Source organism: Crocodylus siamensis, chromosome 4 (genome assembly GCF_052110815.1).
Source record: "Crocodylus siamensis isolate JL-2025a chromosome 4, ASM5211081v1, whole genome shotgun sequence".
In the NCBI taxonomy this organism is placed as follows: Eukaryota; Metazoa; Chordata; order Crocodylia; family Crocodylidae; genus Crocodylus; species Crocodylus siamensis.
In genome coordinates, this window is record NC_143398.1 from 79,608,879 (window position 1) to 79,632,321 (window position 23,443).

Sequence of the window (23,443 nt, forward strand, 5' to 3'; positions counted from 1 at the left end):
TCATTTTTAAGAATTCATGGAGGTCAGATGAGTTCCCAGATACCTGGAAATGGGCAAGTATAGTGACCATCTTTAAGGAAGATGGAGTATCAAGGAAATTACAGACCAGTCAGTTTGACTTCAATATCTGGAAAGGTCATGGAGCAGATCATCAAGAAATTTATTTCGAAGCACCTGGAGGAGAAAAAGATGATCAAGAACAGCCAGCATGGATTCCTCAAAAGCAAGTCATGCCTGACCAACTTGACAGACTCTCCGGATAGGCTTCTCCTAGCCAAGGCTGTGATAGATCTTGATTTTGGCAGGGCTGGCAGGGCTTTGACACAGTCTCCCACAACATTCTTAATCAAATAAGGAAATGTATACATGATGAAAGGACTGTAGGATGGATACATAACTTGTAGGATCATTATGCTCAACAAGCCCCCAAAGTTTGGAATAGACTGCCACCGGAGGTAGTTCAAGCAGACATTTGGATATTTATCATGTTGGGATCCTATGATCCCTGCTGACTTCCTGCCCCCGGGGCAGGGGGCTGGACTTGATGATCTTCCAAGGTCCCTTCCAGCCCTAGTGTCTATGAGTCTATGAATCTGAGTAGTCATCAGTGGCTCAGTGTCTAGTTGGGAGGGGTTATCATGTGGGGTTCTTTCCTAGTTCTGGTTTTGTTTGACAATCATTACATTAGAGCAGGGGCTGGCAAAATATGCTCCACAAGCCAGATTCAGCCCACCAGGCAATTTTATCTGGCCTGTGGGTGCTTACCAGCCTGCACAGCTCATTCCCAACCCTCCCATGCAGAAGGGCCTGGCCTAGCCAGCACGCAGCTTCCAGGTGGGGCTGCTGCTGCCACTGCTGTAGGCACCAGGGGTCCTGCTCAGCTTCCTCAGTGTCCCGCTCACTCCAGGCACCAGGTATGGAAGTAGGGGGGAGGAGCTGAAGTTGGGTGGGAGCATGGGACTGGGGCTAGCAGCAGTGCAGAGCCCACGTGCAGGGGGATGGCAGGAGCATGGAGCTCAAGTGGGCAGGGTGTGGATGTGAGGGAGTTTGGGGGGGGGGTGAGGTTCCCCACATCTCCCCATGGCTCACAGCTCCTGCCGCTGATGGCAGCAGCAGGCACCTAGGGTGCTTGTGGCTCATGCAGGTGCTGCCACCTGGCAGTGCACAGCTCTGGCTAGCTCTGCACATGGTGGCGAGGAGTGCAGCCAGGCCAGCCCACCTCTATCACACAGGGCTCCCCGTAGTGCATGTGCAGCTCCTGGTACTTGTGCCACCAAAGGAAGCCCCATGCAGTGGAGCTGGCCGACTTTCCCGCTCCCTGCTGTGCTGGTCCCAGGACTCCACTGGAAATGGAGGGGAACTCCACCTCTTGCTTCCTGACGGAGTCCTAGGACTTGCATAGCAGGGAGCTGGAAAAGCACCCAGCTCTATTGTGTGGAGCTTCTCTTCTTGGCACAGAAATGCTGGGAGCTGCACGTGTACTGTGAGGAGCTCCATGCAATAGAGGCAAGCCAGCTACTTTCCCTGCTGCACTCCTCACTACTATATGCAGCACTGGCCTGAGGCATGTGCTACCAGGTGGCAGCACCTGCATGGGCCATGAATGCCCCAAGTACCTGCCACCTGCTGCTGCTGCTGCTGCTGCTGCTGCTGGTGGCAACAAGGGCTGTGCACCATGGGGGGAGGAGTGTGTGGAGGGTAGGGGGTTCCCACATCCCCCCCACCCTCCTTCACACCCTGCAAATGCCACACACCCACACTCTGCCACCACAACCCCCACATATACACCTCCAACATACCCTAGTGCCCTTCCAGACACACAGCCACACCCTGTCAAAAACCCGTTCACACAGACCCCCACACAAAATATACAACAGTAAGACCTTATGTTTGAGTTGTTATGCAGTCACCTTTATATATAGTATGCAAACGCAAATCATGACAAAAATATTTTTTTGTAGTAAAAGTAAACTATATTATAGTAGGTGTTTGACTTTTAGTGTATGATTTGCTCCTGGAAGTACCTCCAGATGGCGGGGGAAAGGGGGGGGGCAATGACAAGGGGAGGGACCTCCTGTGCCAATGGTCAGGGGTTAGATGTAGGACTTCTGGTCCAAAGATAGTGGCCAGGGGGTGGGACACCTGTCTAGAGGCAGGGCTACCCTTGCGGCCCTCAAGTGCTCACCAAAACTCATTAAGTGGCCCTCCAGCCAAAATATTTGCCCACCCCTGATTTAGAAGATGGATTGAATGCACACTTAGCAAATAGAAAGATGACACCAGGTTGGGTAGAACTGCTGACTTTCTGCAGGGTGGACCTAGGATTCAGAATGACCTGAATAAATTAGAGAAATGGTCTGACATCAATCTAAGGTGTCAGAGAACAAATGGTCTGAGAACAATTGCATGCACAAATCATGGAATGATTAACTAAGCTGCAGTACTTCAGGGAAGGACCTGGGGATTACAGTAAAATATAAACTGAATTTGACCCAACGCTATGTTCTTGTTGCAAAAAAGGCCAGTAGCAAACTGGGCTGTATTAAGAGGGATGTCACTTGCAAATCCAGGGAAATGATTCTTCTGCTCTATTCAGCATGAACAAAGACTAACATTTATCAGTACAGTACAGTATCCAGTTTTGAGCTCCACACTTCAAGAAATATATAGACAGATTAGAGAGAATCCAGTGGAGAACAACTCAAATTATTAGATACCTGGAAAAGTCATGAGGAATGACTCAAACAACTAGTCTGGAGACATAAAGACTAGAGGAGAAATTTGATAATAGTCTTCAAATCCCTTAAAGGTGATTATAAAGAGGATGGAGATAGACAAATTGCTGGCCTTAGGAAACAAGACAAGAAGCAATTAAATTGCTCAACAGGAAAAACTTAGGTTGGAGGTTAGGAAGATTTTTCTCAGTGTGAAGATGGTTAAGCATTGGAATAGCCTATCCAGAGAGGTTGTGGAATGGACATTTTTTAAGATCATATGAAATAGGCACTTGACTGGGTTGACTTAATACAAGAAGGTTCAGGAGAGGAAGACCTGATGGTGAAAGTCTACTATAGGCCTTCCTAGCTAGAAGAGGAGAGTGATCAGGCATTCTTCAGGGAACTGAGTGAGGATACCAGCACTAACGATCTGATTGTTATGGGTGACTTCAACTACCCTGACATCTGTTGGGAGGACCATTCGGCCAGCTTCAGCAGGTTAGCTAACTTCTTGGGAGCTGTTGATGACCTTGACACAGGTTGTGGAAGGACCAACTAGGAGTAAAGCCACTCTGGACTTAGTGCTGACCAAAGGGGAGGACATGGTGGGTGATGTGAGGATTGGAGGTAATCTGGGCTACAGTGATCATGATCTGATTAGGCTCACCATCCACCAGAAGGCTGGGAACTCAGTAGGACAGAAATCTTAGATTTAAAAAGGGCAGACTCTGGCAAACTCAGGACACTAGTTAGAGAGGCCCTCTGCAACCAGCAACTGGACAGTTTGGGAGTTCAGGAATACTGGTGCTTCCTCAGGGAGCAATTCTCACTGCTCAAAAAGAGGCCATTCCCACGCAGTCAAAAAGCGGGAAAGGAACCAAGAGACCTGCTTGGCTTAACAGGGATATTAGGGAACTATTAAAACAGAAAAAAGAAGCATATCTGCAGTGAAAAAACATTTCCGCAACCAGAGAGGAGTAAACTTATACAGCCAGCATCTGCAGGTATGAGAAGTGGAGAGCCAAGGCAGGCGTGGAGATCAAGCTGGCAGCTGAAATAAAGGACAACCAAAATTCCTTCTGTAGGTACATAGGGAGCAAGAAAAAATTGAGCTCCACTGTGGGGCCCGTACTAAATGTAGAGGGGCAGCCCACAGTTGATCCCCGTGAAAAGGCAGAGCTCCTAAATACTTACTTCACATCAGTATTCCAGAAATCAGATGAGACCTGTTCACCCGTCGAGAAGGCCGGAGAATATGGGGAAGACAACAGACCACATGAAATCAGTCCCAAGCAGGTAAGGGTACTCCTAAAACATTTGGACGTTTTCAAGTCTGCTGGGCCAGATGACCTGCATCTGAGAGTACTGAAAGAACTGTCTGAGCACATAACAGGGCCTCTGGCAAAGCTGTTCGAAGAATCATGGAACTCAGGAGTGGTCCCAAACAACTGGAAGAGGGCTAACATGGTACCGATCTTCAAGAAAGGGAAGGGGGATGACCCTGCAAACTATAGATCACTCAGTATGACTCTGGTCCTCGGGAAAATTTTTGAAAAAACTGTTAAGGAGGCCATCAATTTCAAGCTCATAACTGGTAAGACATTAAGAAGCAACCAGCACAGCTTTGTTGAGGGTAGGTCATGCCTGACGAACCTGTTGTCCTTCTATGATCAGGTAACTAACCAGCTGGACAAGGTATATGAGGTTGCCATCATCTACTTAGACTTCAATAAAGCCTTTGATTCCATTTCCCACTAGATTCTCTCAATTAAACTGGAGGCTACTGGCCTAGACCAGTCTACAGTGAGGTGGGTAGGCAACTGACTTAAAAGCCTATTCCAGATATTGTAATCAGTGGGATGACCTCATCCTGGAGGGCCATCTCCAGTGGTGTCCCCCAGAGGTTGGTGCCTGGGCTTGTGCTATTTAACATCTTTATCAGTGACTCGGTGCTATTTAACATCTTTATCAGTGACGGGGTGGGAAGTGCAATGATTAAGTTTGTGGATGACACCAGGCTGTGGGGAACTGCAGGCACATTAGAGGATAAGGAAAGGATCCAAGATGGACAGACTGGTTCTATGGGCTGAACAGAATCAGATGAGGTTCAATAGGGATACATGCCAGGTCCTTCATCTGGGTAGGAAGAACCTTCACCATAACTATACAATGAATGGTGGACCACTGGCTGGCACAGCATCTAAATGGGACCTGGGGGTGGCAGTCAGTCAGAAAATGAATGTGAACCAACAGTACAATGAAGTTGCCAGCAGGGCAAATGGAACTGTGGCGTGCATCAGCCAATGTATTGCCAGTAGATCTAGAGAGGTGCTCCTCCCTCTCTATTCAGCATTGGTAAGGCCACAGCTGGAGTACTGTGTCCAGTTCTGGTCAGTGCACTTCAGGAAGGATGTGGATAAGCTCGAGAGGGTACAGAGAAGGGCCACTCATACGATTAGGGGCCTGGAGGATTGGCCCTATGAGGAGAGATTCTAGGAACTGGGCCTGTTCAGTCTGAGTAAGAGAAGACTGAGAGGTGACTTGATAGCTGCCTACAAGTATGTCAGGAGCACCAAAATCTAGGGGAGCAAGCCTTCAGGAAGGCACTCCTTTGGGAAGATGAGGACCAATGGGCACAAGCTAATTGAGGAAAAAATTAGGCTGGACATAAGGAAAAACTTCTTTTCAGTATGAGGAACTAGAATCTGAAACACTCTCAACAGAGGTGGTGCAGTTGCCATCCTTGTAAGTGATTAAGAGGAGCTGGACAAGCACCTTGTTGAGCTTGTTTGAACCCAATAACCTGTCTATTTCAGGGGACCAGACTTAATGATCTTCCAGGTCTTTTCTGGTCTTTTGAGTCTATGATATATGATTAATTAGGGATGATCCTGCCTTGAACAAGAGGCCATACTAGGTGACTTCTTGATGTCTTTTCCAGTTCTACTTCCCTATGATTCTTTTTCAAAAAAGCAGCAGTGAGTGCTGAACTTAGAAGACACTTAAAAATTAGTAATAACATTGAGGCCGTCTCCCAAATTGAGTTAATCAGATGACTTAAGTGGAGGGATTCCCTGTTTGTAAGTCTCAAACAGAAAGCAGACATCTAGATACTCAGCTCAGCCAAGGTGGCCTCTGGCCGTTCACAGTGCCTGATGTTTAGTCACCTAAGTTGTTTTTTTGCCAGAATACTTAAGCACCTAAAGCAGAGATTCCCAAAGTGGTGCTGGGTGGGATATCATGCTCGGGGCTACGTAACAAAATGAATCTGTAGTGCAGTACATTTATATTCAGTACACAGTATAACATGGTGCCACAGAGAGCTTCCTGAGAGATGAAGGTGAGGCAGGGTGCTGCACTATGCAGATGAGTGCCTGCCTGCACATATGTGCAGCAGGGTAGGGGAAGCAGAGTGCAGTGAGGTGGGGGAGCAGCTGTGTGCACACAATGCAGGTAGGGTAGGGGAGCATCCCCAGCATGCATAGCTGACCCTGACTAGTGCTACCCCCATAGTATGCACCCCACACTGGTGCAGTCCACGGGGTATGTGTCCCTCAACCAGTTTGAAGTTGGACAACCCTAATCTAAGGAATCTTGGGCAACTAAGTAGGGTAGGTAGGAATTTTGTGAATCACTTTCTTGCATTCAGACAGCCAACTCCATCATCTAAACCCAATTTTAGGCACTTCATTTCTGTGTGAAACCCATATATTTGGGTTATGAACCTTTGAAAAAGAACAGTTTAGCAACTGCACTATTACTATAGCTTGTGTTACTAAGAGTGCTAACGGTAGCCTTCTTTTACGAAGGTAGTGGGGGGAAGGGTGCAGGCAGTACTTACACAGCATGAGTGTCGCAGAGCACTTAGGTGCCCTACACCTGAGAATGGAAACGGCTCGGGAGAGACTCCTGGTGGCGAGATGGGGGAGGCTCAGCTGCCAGTCACCAGGGCAGCACAGGTGCTGGTTGGTAGGACAACCAGTGAAAACCAGCTGACAGGAAGGGGCAAGGCTTGGCCCTTAAGCCCAGGACTGAGGTCAGGAGGGCAGTTCCCCTCTGGAAGGGGGAGCTTGGCCAGTGTAGAGAGAGAGAGGAGAAGCTAGACTGTATGAGCATGCCCTGGTTGCTGCCATGGCTTGGAGTATTTCCCAGTAGGGATTGAATGTTGTTCTGACCGTACGGTTTAGCTTTATGTTATAGGCAGGAGGCTTAGATTTGCATTAGAGCCAATTGGCTGGTGATATTGCTTCTGTTTGTAGTTTTATAAGACCGGAGGGCCGGGTGAGGCTATTAGGGGTTGGAGGAGGCCTCATAGGGGCTCCACAGTAGTGTGGGGACCCGGGTGCCAGAGAGGACACAACATTCAGGGATGCATTGACCCCAGCCCCAGGGCAGGCAATTGCGAGACCAGCCAGAGAGAGTGTCCGTGGGGGTGCAGGTGTGCAGAGAGGGAAATTGACCAAACAACATCCGGTGCAACTGCGAGGCTTGGGGCGTGATACAGGGATGGTTAGAGCCATGCATAGCCCATAAGGCTGGGGTGCACCAAGTCACCCAAGATAGAACACAGACTGGGAGACATCAGGGCACCGTGTCAGAGAGGACTAAGGCCAGCCTCCCTTAAACATTAGTAACATCAAAGACATGGCAGGCAAGATAGTGAGGGTGCTTTTAATATCACCGTGGCATGGTAAGGGGCGCTAGGGGATTTCATGGCCACCCGTAAGACCCCGCCCTGTTACAATGAGATGCGTAACCCCAGGTACTGAAGTACTTAAATAACAAACCATTACACATACAGATGCTTGTTAAATAAAGTTGTGGCCTATTTTAACCATATGAAATGTATGTTGTGTCTTAGTCATGTACTATATCTACATCAACTACTTTTATTTTACTGTAAAACGATACGAAACATTTGGTCAAGAAACCAGATATTTTACAGCTAAGTAGAATAATATAAAAAGTACCATTTATTAAGGATGCAAAATGCTGTAAAGTTCTCCTCCCTCCACACTCCCCCACCCCCTCAAAAAAACAAAACCTAAGACCAGCTGGACTTAATGCAGTTCATTATGCCTGAGTGTTATGATTAAGAAAATCATGGAGTTCTTAAAGATATCTTGGTGAAAAAGAATGCTGAATTCCCTTTATTGTGTAGATGTAGTGTTAACCCCTGAAATTCCAAAGTTAGTTTTTTGTTTCCTTTTAACAAAAGTCTTTCAGATGACCAGAAGCCTTAAAGAGTTTTTAGTTGCTATTGCCAAGCCTGTTGCACTGTTACTTGTTGAACAATTTCATTTCAAAATATATAACTTGAATGAATTGAGATTTCTGTACCTCCCAGATAGAACCATAAGAACAGAGGAAAAAGAATTTAGATGAGGTTTGACTACTTAGAGCAGAGTGCACAATATAATAATTTGATCCAGGACTATAAATACCGGGAATTCTCTTCTTTAGTTTTTTTTTTTTTTAAAAGTGACAATATAATGCCATATGTAAAAAACTCAATTTTAAGATTATATGATAATACAACAACATTCTAATGAACTAACAACAGCTTATAAAGTATCTGGATACCAGTCTGTGAGCACATCCCCGTGTGTGCACATGCAGGGGCACGTGTTTCCTGTGGGACAAATAGCAGCAGAACATATACCAGCATGCAGCAAAGGGTCCTGGGTGGGGTAGAGTTGGCTTGGGCCAGCACCTATGCTAGCCCCAGCAACCTTACCTCAGATCCTGGGGGCCCCCTGGGGCAGCTGCTGTGCTGAGCCAGCTGCTCAGAGCCTGGCCGGCAGCCAGAGCATGGCTCTGGCCAGCCAGGCTCTGATTTCTGGCAGCGCATCTGGCAGTGACATTACTGCCACGTGTGCTGCACTGCTACTTAAAGCGATTTTTTTTTTTTTTTTTTTTTAAATAGGATCTTTGTTTCATGGGTATACATGTGCCAGATGCAATATGCAGCACCTCAAATGACTTTGAAGTGCTGCAAACCTCACATGCGCCATAGTGAGGGCACACCCTTCATGTGTATGTAAGAGTAAGGGAACTTAAGTTTTTTAATAACCCTAACACTTCCTTTGGGATCTGGGAAGAGGAAGGGTTCCATTTTGTTTATACTCTTTGGTGTGGTTGAATCAGGGAGTCCCAAACACTGTCTATAAAGCCTTTTTTTTAATGCTAGTACTGTACAGGCATAGAACACAAACAGGGTCTGTCTCTTACTAAATTCACAATCTGAGTAATCTTACGTATGTTCATGTGAAGCAGATCTGCTATTTTGATTAATCAACACCTGAACATGGGAATAGATGTCCATTTTTCTGTTTTGTTATTTTTTTTCCCACAACTAAAATCAGGAGCAAACTAATTTTAATTTTTTATTGCTTTGCATATTACTATGTAACAAAGATGCTATCAGATCAGGCAATAAACTAGTATTTCCATATTACTTCCATGACATTTATAATGTTTGTCCAAATTGTCATTTATATTTGGAGTCTGCCAAACAATGTGCATTAAATTACCTCCCTGGTTTCCAGATCTCCAGGACAGATCATCATGTAATAAATTATATTTAAACAAGTGTGCAGGAGTCCAGTAATATATTTGTGTAGTTTTGAACTATTGGACTCCTTCACAGTTCTCTGTGTGAAATCAAAAACATTTGGTCGCCTGTCATCAAAGCATGCATCCATTTCATTTTTCCATTTCTCTAAAAGCACTAGTATTATAAAGTAATCAGAGTAGTATTGCCTAAGTTTGAGACTAAATAAAGAGAGAGACTCATTTTTTCATATGAAAAGTGCTGTAGGCAGTGGCTGAGGTGATCCAGGTAGGTATAAATATAAGTAGTTGGGCATTGCGTTAAATCTGTAAAGATTATCTAAATTATTTAGTGAAGACTCAGAAGCAGATCAGCTCATATAAATCTCCTACATGAATAATTTGTACCATTGTACCATTTCCCAGTACAATCCCAATGTGTGGATCTTCTTCAGTGCTTCAGTTGCTCCTCTTGCACATAGAGTAATTTTAGTGATAGATGCCTTTTATGCATGTATTCTATGTTTATTTTCTGGATACATATTGATGCAGCGGGTAAGTAGGCAGACTTGCTAAGGAAAAGGTGTCATGTCTAAAATTTCTAGATGAAGCCAGTTTGGCTAATTTTAACAGACCCAGGACACAATATAACTTACAAATAAGCTGAAGATAATTAGAAATTGCATATTTTCTTTTGTCAGTTTCTAATAGCATTTGATCTTTCGTCTCTTTAAGAAAGTTACTATATTTGGAATCATTCTGAAGTCGCTTGTTAAGGTGTCCTTTTTATTGCATTTCTACATTTCGGATTCAAAATATTCTTTTCTACCCTTCTGCCTATGTTATGGTACTTTATTTAATGAGATATCTTATTACACAACAATAGAATAGACGGCTATGAATTTTATGCCATGGTTTAAAACTTTTTTTCCAATTTCATGTAGCTTTCTTTGTCAACTAAAGTAATATAGGATAGTATTTTAAAATAATTATAGCTGTATAACTTATGCACATTTTAAGTATTGCTATTGAGTTACGATAATAAATGCACAACAACCCTCTAGTGCAGGGATGGCCAATCTGCGGCCTCCAGAGCAACATCCAGCTCTTCAAAAATGAATATGCGTCTCCTTGAATCTTTGCACAAGCACACAGTGAACAGCTTCCATTTGTGCAAAGATTCAAGGAGACATGCATTAACTTCTGAAGAGCCATATGTGGCTCTGGTTGGTCACCCCTGCTGTAGTGTGTTGTAACAAGTACTATGACTATGTATAAATGCATTTTAGATGTTTAGTCACAAACTTGTACACCAGGATCAGTAAGCACCACAGGCTTTAGTAAAAATATGTCAAAATAAATTACTGGGCCTGTCTGAATCAGGGTAATTCCTAATATCTACAGTTAGCCAGCCTGGTTCTCCAATACATGTGATCCAGTTTCCTTGATAATTTGAAAATTTCCCATTTAAGTGAATAGATCTAATCGCAAGAGAAAGTTAGAAGATGGAATACTCAGCCCAAGTGTTGGTGGGGTGGGGCAAAATGATATTAAGGGCACTGACAGACATGTAGCTCCCTTGTCTAACTCATGGCACATCACAGAAAGCACCATAAATTAGACCAACTCTCGCAACCCAACAGAAGTTTGCTGTTGGGTCCTGAGCATAGGGGATTGAGTTTCACTTTGGAGCCCATCCAGCTGAGGAGCTGCATGTCCCTTTCCCACTGTTACTGCGTCTATGGTGCTAAAGGATTGCTAAAGCATAATCAACCCAGAGTGAACCCCAAACATGCAACATAACCAGTCAACTTAAGTAAAATCTAACTTTTATTAATACATTAAATGTTAGCTTGATAATTTCTATATATATAGAGAGAAAAACACTTAGTCCAATGGTCTCATCCAGTCCCAGATGTTACTCCACTCACCAAAAAGATGGCCAATCAATTACAGCAAGTGAAGGGTGGCTGTCTGTGGGAAGTCTTCTGATGATCTTTTCGCTGGCCCCAATCTAGATGTTGTTGGATAAACGGCAGCAGACCCAACATCCTTGTTGCTCCCTCTTATGCTTTTTCTTTATCTTCACTCCTCTGATGACTCCTTATTTCTGGGTACCATTGATTGGTTTCCCTGTGATCATCATACTGTTCATATTCTTATCCTGTCAACATATTCCATTGTTCTATCACATGCACACATCTTAATTTGGTCTTTTACTGGTGTTTTAATTTGGGCATGTCCTAGACTCCTAATTTGGTCTATCCATCAAAACTGGAAATCCCAAGGGTTCTGCAGTTGGGCACTGTCCAATTAGTTTCCTCTTATCACCTTTCATTAACATATCCAATCATTTCACGCCTCTGATTCAGTTGGTTAGTGCCAAGTTCAGTTAATTTGAGGTAGTAACAAGGCTCACATTCTACACACCTATGTTGATAATGCTGGAACATAAGCTTCCTGTGAGAGCAAGCTCAAGACTATAGCTGACAGTGTAGATACAAAATGCAAAAGAAAAGTTCACATAATAGTGTAATTCACCACTCAAGCAGATGCAAGTAAAGCTAAATGTGACAAGCTACCCTAACACCCTCTTCCCTGTTCCTAGCTTCTTTGCTGTCTGCATGATAGGAGGAGGGGAGAAGAGAGAGGAGGAAGCTCAGGCTGGGGTTTGCCCATACTGTGCTGGTGTAGGGGTGGATGGATTGGAACCTTGCAGGCTGGGGAGAAGTTCCAGTCCACCTACCCCCACTTCAGTGCAAGATGGGCAGACTCCAGCCCAGGCTCCCTTGTCTCCCTTCTCCCTGACTCCCATCATGCAGACAGCACCAGGGGTGGGGCTGGGCTGCATCAGCCCAGCCACAAGATCAGAAGTTAATGAAGGTGCTCCACTTTGGTGCCCTTTCATCTGAACCCTGACATAATGAGTGTTAATTTGTAGCACAATTGGGTGCTTTTAAAGTGCTTCTGTAAGGGCACAGCTGTTGAGGACTTTTAAGGGGCTTATCAGGTGACAAATGTAACTTCTGTCTGCACCCTAAATCATCCCATTCTCAGGTTGATCTAGGGCCTCAGAGTTCCCTGCCATAACTGACAGCATCCTGATGACTGAAGATATAATATACTTTTGGAGGCTGCCCTATGAGTGATGGTACTGCATTATTCTCTCAAGTGATGTATGATGAATCCCGTGTTTGTATATTACACTGAGGTTGTTAAACCATGGTTTTATATCAGCGGTAACTGAACTTCTCCCATTAGTAGATTAATAGATGTGACAAATGTCTGTCACATGTTGCTTGTTTTCATCCTTTTCCAGGGGGTAGACCTGTATATAGTAAGATGTTTTTTGTTAGTGTTTGTTTCAAGAGACTTGTTAGTATATATTTATGGTATGTCAAAGAAATGCACCTTGCACTTGGAGCAGAAGGTTGAAAGGTTTGTGATGGTCCTTAGTCCCTATAAGAATTCATTCATCTATCTCTTGTCATTGACTATCTTCCCTTTATTCTAGACAGATGCATTTGTCCATAAAAATAGAGTTGTCTACAACAATCTTCGTTCTGGAGCTTTAGACGACCTTTTGGGCATATGCTATTGAGCTCCTTGAAAATAAAAGCCTAAAGTTGGTATTTTACAGAAGGCTGATGTAGACAGCAGAGGACAAAACTCTGCTTAGGGTAGCCTATATGCCTGGAGAACGCTATATAAATCAAATTCACTTAAAGCGAACCTACTCTATAATGTAAGAAATAGGGATAGGTTCCTGTGTCAGCTGCTCCCAGGGCCACTCCAGCATAGGCTGGGGTGAGTGTGGACAAGTGGAGCCCCAAGTGGTGCAGGCTTAGGCCGAGAGCAGGCTGGAGACAGTGGCCACTGCAGGCTCAGGCCACCAGCAGTTCCAGGCTCTTCCCAGTGCTCTGTCTGTCTCTACTCCAGCCCCGACTGCAGCAGCCCTGGGAGCTGTCAGCACCAGCTGCCTGCACCAGGGCATGGTGCAGTCCAGCGGCTACAGGAAGCTGGCCTTGGCTGCTCCCAGGACAGCCTGCAGCAGGAGCTGAGGTGATTGGGGACAGGAAGAGCCCCAGGGTGTTCAGGGGATGGTACAGCCCAGTGGCTGCAGGCAGCTGGTGCCAGCAGGTCCCAAGGCTGCTGCAGCTGGCGCAAGTGCTGTGCCTCACACTGCCCGGGGCTCTGCTTGTCTGCACTCACCCTAGCCTGTGCTGGAGCAGCCCCGGGAGCAACTGACACAAGAACCCATCCCTATTTCTTACATTATAAAGTAGGTTCACTTTATGTAAATTCAATGTATGCGGTATTCTCCAGGCCTGTGATGATAGCACATATGCAAATTTACCTCACATATAATGAATTTTAGGTACAAAAGGGTCTTCACGTAAGAGCAAATTTGCATAAATTAAACCCGCATAAATTGAGGGAAGCCTGTAGAATATTAATTGTATCCTACCTTAGGGCTGACAGATCTTTTTCCTGAAGTCCACCTGCATGACTGACTAATAAATCCTTAAAGGGTAGCTTTAATGGCTTTGTTTGGAGTACCTACCTCAAAGGAATGTTTCTTTAGGCAGAACTGTAGCTTTAGGTGCCTGTTTATGCTATTCCAGTTCTTTAACCTGGCATGAAGAGGCTGCCAAAAGAGATCTTACTTCAACTTTCTAATTTAAAGTCTGATTCTTGTTGACATTGAACTCAGTGGAAAGACCACCTTTACTTAAAAAGGAGTAAGATTCTCAGCCTTCATAGCTCTAGCCTCCTCCTCCACCCTCTACTCTTTGCAAAAAAAACTCCACTACCTCCCTTGTTGCTGCTTCAATGAAGCCCTAATAACCTTCGCTGACTTAAGAAGTTGCAATCTCTGCATCCAAGATTTCCCACAGGCTGACAAACTTATAATGGAGAAACAGGAATTGTTAGTCTAATAAACTCACTCTGCCAGAGGGCACCGCTCTTCTTTCTAATACTCTTCCTCTTCCAACTGAATTGACAGCTTCACTTTCCTTTTGTACCAAATTTGCAGTCTTAGTGTGGAAGCTAAGGCAAGGTGGCTTCTTAAAGACTAACTGGTTCAGAGAAGCATGAACTTTTGTTGGCAATGACCTACTTCAGCAAAGGCTGTCTTTGGGTATTGTATAGAAAGATAAACAAAGGGCACATCTACACATCGCCATACAGCTATGTTGGTACAGCGCTGTGCTTTAGTACTTCTTTTTTAAAGGACTCTAAAGCACAGCACAGTATAAGCAGATACTGTGCTATGCATGCAGCATACAAGTAAATTTCACAGCTGTGTCACTGCAGCAGCACACTAAACCCAAGGAGCACACCATTATGGCGACATAGCTGGTGATCTCATGTAGATGCACATGATCTCTATGTTGCCATAGGGCAACATGTAGACATGCTCAAATTGTACTGCTTTTCCGTAACTATTTTGTACTTCTGCCTCTAGATTACGGTAAGCAGAAGCTAAACCAAGGCTTTTCTTGTTGAATGAAATATAGTTATTTTACTTCAGCTTCTGCTTCCCACAGGATAGGAATGGACACAATGGTTGCTGTAGAGCAGCTGGTATGTAGGCAGGCCCCATCACCTTCTCTCCCCCACCTTTTAATCTTGATATAATTTGATTGCCTGTCCATATCTTTAATGTAACCTTAGGTTTATCTAGTTCCTTTTCCTTCCATATTTAAATTCTTGCTAAGTTTTATTGCTTTTTCTTTTTAATGACATGAAAATGCTTAAAAGACTATCCCACATGTTAATGTACTCCTCACTTTTATCAGTTCTCTTCTGTCTTCATTGCTTTCATCCCATGTTTTTCTGTTTGTTTGCCCTTGTCTAACCATATGACTGCTTTCCCTGGTTCCTCCTTTATCTCCTTGTCTATTACTGAGTTGTGTCCAAGTTTCGCATACTCACCTAAAAGACCCTACATCATTTTGCCCCTCATTATATCTCTGGTGGGGTTTCTCTGTATTCCTTTTTCCAGTTTCTGTGCTCTACCCTGGACATGTGAATTTTTTTCCTTCACCTCCCAACATGCACTGTGTTGTTTAAATTTGTCCATGGACCCCAAGCAACCTCTTTTCTCTTTCCATCATTAGTAAGCCACAAAATTCTCTTTTCTTCTAAATGATTGTCTTAAGTTAGGCCTACTAATTGTTTTACCTTTTAGAATGTAGGTTATTCTACTCTTTGTATCTATTGCATTCTAAAAAGTATTTTTTTTCATGACAGTTATGGAACTACCCAAATCTGGTAGTTATAGGCATAAGTCCACAATCTTCTAGAAACTATTTATATTTTGTCCCAGAAGATATAGGTAAAGGACACTGACTCCTCAATTTTTGCCTCATATAATAGAAATACTTTTTATTTCCATTGTGATCAGGTGAAAAGTCATTTATTTGGCCTGCCAGAAACAATGGATTAAATTCTAGGCATTTGGGGTTATAGTTATTTATTTAGTATTTATGCTTGAAAACTGATCCTTCAGAGTAGAACTTGGAATATTTCTAAAATGTGTATCCTTTAAAATGTACTTTTATTTTTCCACAGGGAGCTGATTTAGAATTTTTTTGTATACAAAATTAGTCAGGATGGCTTCTTCCTGGTATATGTATTTTATTTATTTTATGTTAGAAAGGGTGTAATTTTTTGTTAATATAAAACCTGAACAAGAGATTATATTTCTTTATTGAATGGCTAAAAGGTGAATAACTGCTTCCAGGAATGACTGAGCCAGATCTGACCTTTGATTTTAACTTGTTCTTGTCGTCTAGACCCAGCTGTGCGCCTGGCGTTGTTCAAAAACAATGAAAATAAACATCCCCCTGTGAAACCACCAAGGAAGACACAGCCTGGAGAAGTCGGTTACTTTGAAGGTAAGAACAAGAATTCCACTTTATCTGTATATATTTAGATATGTATATTTTGTAACGTCTTTTATGCAGCCTTAGTTGAGTTACAAAAAACATTGAGAAATAACATGAGGTAATAGCTTGCCCAACTTAAATTACAGTGATGAAAATCTTTAATACCTGTTTTGTAGTGATTAATTCATAATGTGTGCTATAGGCCCAGCCCAAATCTTACTCAGAACAATGTTTTCGGGGGGGGGTTTCTTCCATCAACTTGTTTTCCATGGACCTTTGGATCAGACCATAAGTAGTTAGAAGAATTAACTTAAGCAACTCGGGCTTGATAATATACATGGGGAAGAAAGGTAAAAAAGCCATTCAGCAAAATGTAGAGCTACTTTAGGATTGTAGAGCTACTTTAGGATACTATTACTTTAGGATTGAAGCTGGAATTGCACGGTACCAGCTATACAGATTTAATATAGAAATATTTTCACAAACAACAAAGCAATGTACTGAGGTATAAATTACAAGGGCATCAAGAACATAATATAGATAAAGTCCTATAAGTAATTTCAACACATGCACCATCTTTGTTTCTCAGTCACTCTCTTTCAAGCTCATTATTCTTTCCTGAAAACCACAGACATTTTTAAAGAAGAAACTATTTTCTGTGAACTCAAGATCAAGTTATAACTTTAACTTATGGTAAAGGAAAAAGGCATTTTCTGTCCATGCTTATGTAAACTCAAAATTTTTTCTTGAAAGACTCTACATAATTCACCTTTAGGTTGTGAAGGAGCAACAGAAATTTTAGAAGAAAGGATAACCCATAGGATGGGATTTTTAAGGGCACCTACTAATAGTCTAGTTTTGCTGCTAGTGAAGTTCCTGGTAAAACTGCCCTTGATTTCAGTGGAGGCACAGTTAATCCATTGGTGAGGACTTCTAAAAGTTATAAGCGCCTGAATGTTTTCACTCAAAAAAATGGCTTCTTCAACTCTATAAATTGGTTTCAAATTGGCTCAGATTACAAACTGGCTATAAAATGGCTCAAAAATTGGCTTCTTCACTTTGCTAGGAAAATTTTCACCATTCCATTTAAAAACTCTGGCTCAGTGGCCAGTTTGACTCTTGCCCTCTCTTGCTAGGTAAAAATACTGTTCAACCTGTTCCTGAATGTACAAAAAAATCAGAACTTGTACCTGACAGGTGGACAGTACAAAGAGCCATATATATCCGCAGTCTGCAATTTTAGCGGGCCACCATCTTCCTGGTTTTGGCTCTATTTTATTCCTGGCTGGTTTTTGTTTCTTTTGCTCAGAGAATCTGGGGTGTGCATTCTCTTGCTTAAAGAGATTAAGACATTCTCTTTCTTAAAGAGATTAAGAAAAGAAATTGTAGTAACTTGGAAGACAGTGAGAAACACACTAAAGTGAGGGTACTCCTGAACTTCTTTCGCAGTCTATTCAAGAAACAATTATATTCCTATGGTCAGCTACTGTGTGGGTACTTGGTTCAGTAAACCCTCAAGGCTAGGGACAGACATTCAAAAAGCCTGAGCCTGAATTGATTCAATCTTTGCAGGTTAGTTTAACCTGGCTAGACTAAATCAATTTTGTAACTGGACAGACATCCCAGAAATGCAGGCACATGCCTGCCGTGGCTCAGGGTAGAAGCCGGGGGGTGCTAGAGCAGCTGTCCCTTCCTTCCACAGCATGAAGTTGAAGGGGGTGTGGCCAGACTCAGCAGGACACTGTGATTAGCCAAGCAGGGAATTGATAACAATGTTTATCTACCAATTAAGAAAACAACAAAGGGACATTACTAGCTACTTGTTGATTCTGCCTGTTGATTCTACTTGTTGATTCAGCACAGACTATAGCCAGTGTGTGGTCTGCTAGCTAATACATAGACACCTCCTCAGCAAGGCAGAGGGGAGGGGGGAATTCCTGTTTAGCAGGGAGTGGTGAGGGGAGAAGGGAAGCAGACCATAGTCTATGCTCCAGGCAGGGAGCAGAGGGGAGGAGCCAGCCCTGCTGTGGAGCAGAGAGCCCCGCCCAGCCCAGAGAGCATGCCAGGATGCTGGGGGTGTCTGGTTTACCTTAAACTAGCAAGAGGTCTGGGACAGACATTGCATAAACCAGTTTGAGCCAAATCAGTTAAGTCTGATATTACATTCAACAGGTTTATCTCAAGCCGGTTTCAGCCATTCTCAAACTGGTTTATGTGCACTGAATATCTGTTCTGTTACATATTTAAACCAGTTTCTGATTACTTAAACCAATTTATGTGTAATTTCTGTCCCTAGCCCAAAAGTTCTTCCATGATATTGTAATATGTACTGCTTCAAAGCAGTCCTGACTAGACTGATAAGGCTGCCATGCTGCTTGCTTTTATAGACAGGCAGGACACTGCCTTTGGTGTAGCCACTGCTGCTTCAGGTGGACTGGTCGCAAGGCATCATGTTGGAGTCTGAATTCAGATAAAGACTGTACTAGAGAACAACCACTTGCTTAGCTGAAATACCGCCAGGCAGATTTTGGAGCTTTTTCTGCTCTATTTTAATCAAATCACATAACAAGAATGAGGAATCCATTGAGCAGTGCAGACCAGGGCCATGTACAGGTGTTACATTTCTGTCAGGAGAATTACATCTCTCCTGATAGAAATCATAAGCATGCAGGTGTTCGTTCACACTGTATATCCCAATAGCAGTCTCAGAAGAAAAATGATCCATTTCTGACCAGTAGAGGTCACTCCTAGGAGAGTTTCTTCTGGGAATCTGTTTACTTTCCTTCCACTTGACTTGTCCTGGGGACCAAAAGGAGTTGAGCAATGGGGAATTCCTCCACACGCCTTCCTGAGACCAGGGTCACTGTAGTCTGGGGATGCTGCTACTTGTCTCCCAATCCCAGGACGAGTCAAGTAGTAGAAAAAGGCTCCTGTGTCTTGTCCAGACCAAGGTCACCCCAGGCTGGAGGAGGTGTGGGAGGCAGCTGATCCCAACCCTCCTGTACACTGGAGCAGCCACCCAGTGCTCCCTGCTGAGGTTATCAATCTAAGGAGCATGCAGGAGGGTTTGCCAGGAAACTCCTCTGCTCAGTTCTTGGCCACCAGGACAAAATTTCCCCTGCTAGAAATGAACACCTTTTGTGGCCAGAGTCACTTTCCACCTATTCTGCAAAAGAGCAGGGCTACCATTTCTCATACCTCTTCTTTTGGACCATCCCCTTTCCTGGCAAGCAGCTATTACATTTGCCTTAAGAAGATCTTCCTGGAACTGTTCCCACTTTTTGTCAGAAAGTACTGTAGACTCCATACCTTAGACGAGGAGAAGGGACAAACTCATCAGCAGATTGACTGGAATCTACTTAAGTCATTCAAATCCTTTCCTTCCACTGCCTGCTTTCTTGGGTAGAGGATTTAAATCCTAGCACCATTCAAGCAGCACCCACTAAAGGAGATTTTAGAGAAAGATTTTGAATTCTAAATATTCCTACTCTATTTCTTTAAAGTGGGAATGAGGAGGAGAAACTGTAACATCAATAGAAACACACATATGTTATCTGTTAAATAAGGGGATCACTACTTTTGAAAGGGGATGCCCTAGGAAGTGAAACAATTAGAACAGTTTTAGCTTTTTAAACTGGAACACATCACAGTAGTGAGTATCTACAGGGATTAAGTTGTTCAGATTTATGGTGTGTCTCTGAACTAAAAGAACAGGGATTAAAATATTTAAAATAAGGGAAAAACACTGTATAGATAAAAGTGGGCTTTTATCTGGCTCCTATACATGCAGTACATTTATATCTTATTTAAACAATTATTATCACATGTATATTTTTATATTCTGCCCATAAGTGATTGATTTGATTTATCCTTCCCACCTCAAGACTCTCAAATATACTTGATAGCTCATGTTCTGATAATATGATTTTATTATTTTTATTTTCCAAAAGACTGATGGAAAGTTGAAAGGTAAGACTGCAGTAAATGAAAGCTAGGACTTTTTCCAGAAAAAAAGTCTAACTGCACCTAATTACACTAATTAAATTGGTTCTAAGTTAAAAATGACTATTTGTCCTAATTCATCTTTTGGTTCTGGATAATTCAAGGGTTTCAGAATGTTATGTGCTGTATATGAAGCAGCATCTAAACAGAAAGAAAGAATGAGGATAGCTTGGCAGCTCTAATACCCAATGTCCTTTGTTTTCTTTAAGTTAAGACCAATATCTTTAATTGCACACCAATTACCATAGATGTTAGTGGTTACATGGGTTTTGTAACCTCAGCTTCAGAATAATTTTGATGCACCTCATATATTGTATTTGTATTATGTTACAATTGCATGCATCAAAATTATTCTGAAGAAGCTGAGATAACAAAACCCCTCTAATTGCTAATAACTAATTGGTGTTCAAATAGGCATGCTGTTGCTTAATAAATAGAATGTAATATCTTAACGATGTAACTGTGGCATATCAAGGAATTGCATGTAGATTACATAACATTCTGTTGCTTTGCCTGGGTTCAGCTACTATTGGGAAGGTTAGGGCCTGATCCAATTACTGTTGAAGTCAGGTGAGATATTCAAACTCTGTTCTAACATATTTTTTGTGGGATTTTTATCTGGGAGCTGTCTGCATCCAGTCCAGTTTCTGATATTAATACAGCATAATCTAGGGCCTTTTTGACCCAACAGGTGGTTCTAGCATCTGGGAACTGAAAGCATATTTCATAATACACACACATTCTCATTCTCTCGCTCTCTCTCTCTGCTCTTTCCCCTATTCCCCTTGAGAAAATCCTATCACTCATGTGCCTAAATGCATCAGAGAGACATTTTGCAAGCTCTGTGCCATCCAGCAATTCTGCTTATTCAAGGTAAATTTCCAGATGGTAATTTCAGTTTAAATGATTAATTTAATCTACCACAACAGCACAAAGTAGGTGTGGGAACACTGGTATCTGGCCCATCATCTTGAATACAAGCTTTTGAAGTTTTTCACTTCGAAGGTGTCAACTGCAGTGCACTTAACTTTATGCTTTTAAAGGGTCCTGTACTTCACCTCTCTTACCTATGATAGAAAGCTGTGTTCAGACAATACAAATGAAAAAAAATTTAGTGGATTAGTTAAATCAGTAAAATCTCACTTCCGTCTGAAATCAGTTAAAATCTACAGAGGCTGGATCCATTCCTTATGCAATGTCTCAAAGTTTTAGAACTATAATACGAGCCTTGGAACAATTTCATTCATAATCAGTGACCTCTAAGCATATAAAATGCATTCATCATGGTCACGTATACATGTCAGAAAGGAAGCATGTATACTTAATCTTCAAGTCAGTGAAAATGAACTGGTTAAGATGTCTTTACTCCCAGGTGTTCCCTGTGTTCAATATCAATAAGTTAAACTCCTGTATTGCTTTATGTACTTAGGATATGTTGTATACAGTTTGGCAATATCTTATAATCTTTAGCTTCTAATTAATAATACTGTGCCCTCTATCATTATGGCTTGGGACAGAAGTTACACAACCAGTTAAGTGATCACAGACTGGTTTAAACCTGTAACAGAACAGAAGCTCAATGCACATAAACAAGTTTCAAAAGGGCTGAAACTGGTTTAAGATAAACTTGGTTGAATATAGTATCAGAATTAACTGATTTGGGTCAAACCAGTTTATGAAACTTCTGTTCCAGACTCCTTCCTGGTTCAAATTAAATCACAGTCCCTACCCCCCCAGCATCCCAGGATGTTTTACAGCCCTAGACTGGGCTGTGCTCTCTACTCCAGAGAGCAGGATTGGCCTCGCCCCTCTGCTCCCTAGCTGGAACAGAGGGCTGGCTGACAAGGGGGTGGAGAGGCAAGCCCGGCTAGGAATACAGCCCAGTCTACAAGGGGAGGGACTGCCCTCCCCCAGGCAAACCCCGGCTGGGGTCAGGGAGGGCAGTTAAACCCTCCTTTCCCAACTCAAACTTACTGCTGGCTGCAGCTCTGGACTACAAATTCCAGAGGCACATGCAAGTAGGAACAAGTGATGAGCAAGCCTGCAGAGTCCTGCTGCTGTAATTCTGGACTGCAAATCCCAGAGGCCTCAGGGGCAGCAGGAAGAGGAAGTGAGAAGACAGCCATGCTTTAGCACTCCTTGGCTTCTGGCCTGAGCCGCTGCAGGCATGTGGCTGCACTTCCTGAATCAGAGGTTAATGTCTGTTCATTTCTGTTTCAATTTAATCTGTACAGCTTAAATTAACCTGCAAAGAGTGAATCGATTCAGCCTTGGTTTTTTTGACTGTCTATGTAGCCTACATGGACACTGAGCTCTTAGCTCTGAAAAGCATCATAAACATAATAAGCTCTCAATAAGCAGAAAAATACTTGATATAGTACTAAGAACAGATTATCATAAATATTTTAAAGGTAATTATGCTTCTATCACACCACTTTTAATTAAATATATTAATTTCTGCTTATATTACAAATAAAAAATGAGTTGCTTTCAACTAGCATAAGGAAAAATAGAATTATAATTTTTTCTTGTAATTATAACACAGGATTGAAAATCCACGTGCTAAAAGTGAAATTCTGGGCCCATTGATTTCTGTTAGTTTAATTGAGCCAGTGTTTCTGTTGACTTAATTGAACCAGTGTTTCACCAAAGGATGATGAGAGTATGGTTTATTATTTGATCATGATGATTAAGCTTTTTTTAGTCTGACTATAACACAGATAATGTATGATATTATATTGGATAAACATTCTAGAATACGTGTCTGCATGTCATGTTTCTTATAACTCACATTTGTGAAGCTCCTTTACATTCTCAGATGAAAAGCATTGCATAAGTGCGAAGTATTCTTATATTTATTATTGCTAGTCTAACTTATACTCCTGGAAACTGAGACTTAAGACTGCTACTTTCTCTTTAAATTCCTTTTCTCTGGTAGGCCAGAGACCTGGTGATTTCAGGATTTTTGGCTAAGCAAGCACCTTCAGAAGAAATTTTACATACATGTTTAATATACCCAATTTTTCAGCATTGTGTATGATATTGAAAGTAAATGCATTGAAAAATAAGTAGCTATAATGAGTAAATAACATTTATGTTGAGTCAGATTTACTAGTGACTCTCTAGTCACTAGTCTGACTCATCTAATAAAATGTCAGAGAATGGGACATTTTAGTAATCTTTTCTGGTGTGTTGAACCCTATAAGATTTCATTATAACAGGATGTTTATCATTCAAAGGGTAGATAAGAATAGTATGAAGGGTGGCTAATTGTCA

At 42.5% G+C, this 23,443-nt stretch overlaps 1 protein-coding gene across 1 annotated transcript in view; it reads left to right on the forward strand.

The window, feature by feature from the left end:
* LRRIQ1 (leucine rich repeats and IQ motif containing 1) overlaps positions 1 to 23,443 on the forward strand; it is a 172,518-nt gene that overhangs the window by 89,614 nt on the left and 59,461 nt on the right. The window contains exon 23 of the mRNA XM_090042636.1: positions 16,073 to 16,174. Within this exon, the coding sequence (XP_089898762.1) occupies positions 16,073 to 16,174 (102 nt within the window). The remainder of the gene's footprint in view (positions 1 to 16,072; positions 16,175 to 23,443) is intronic.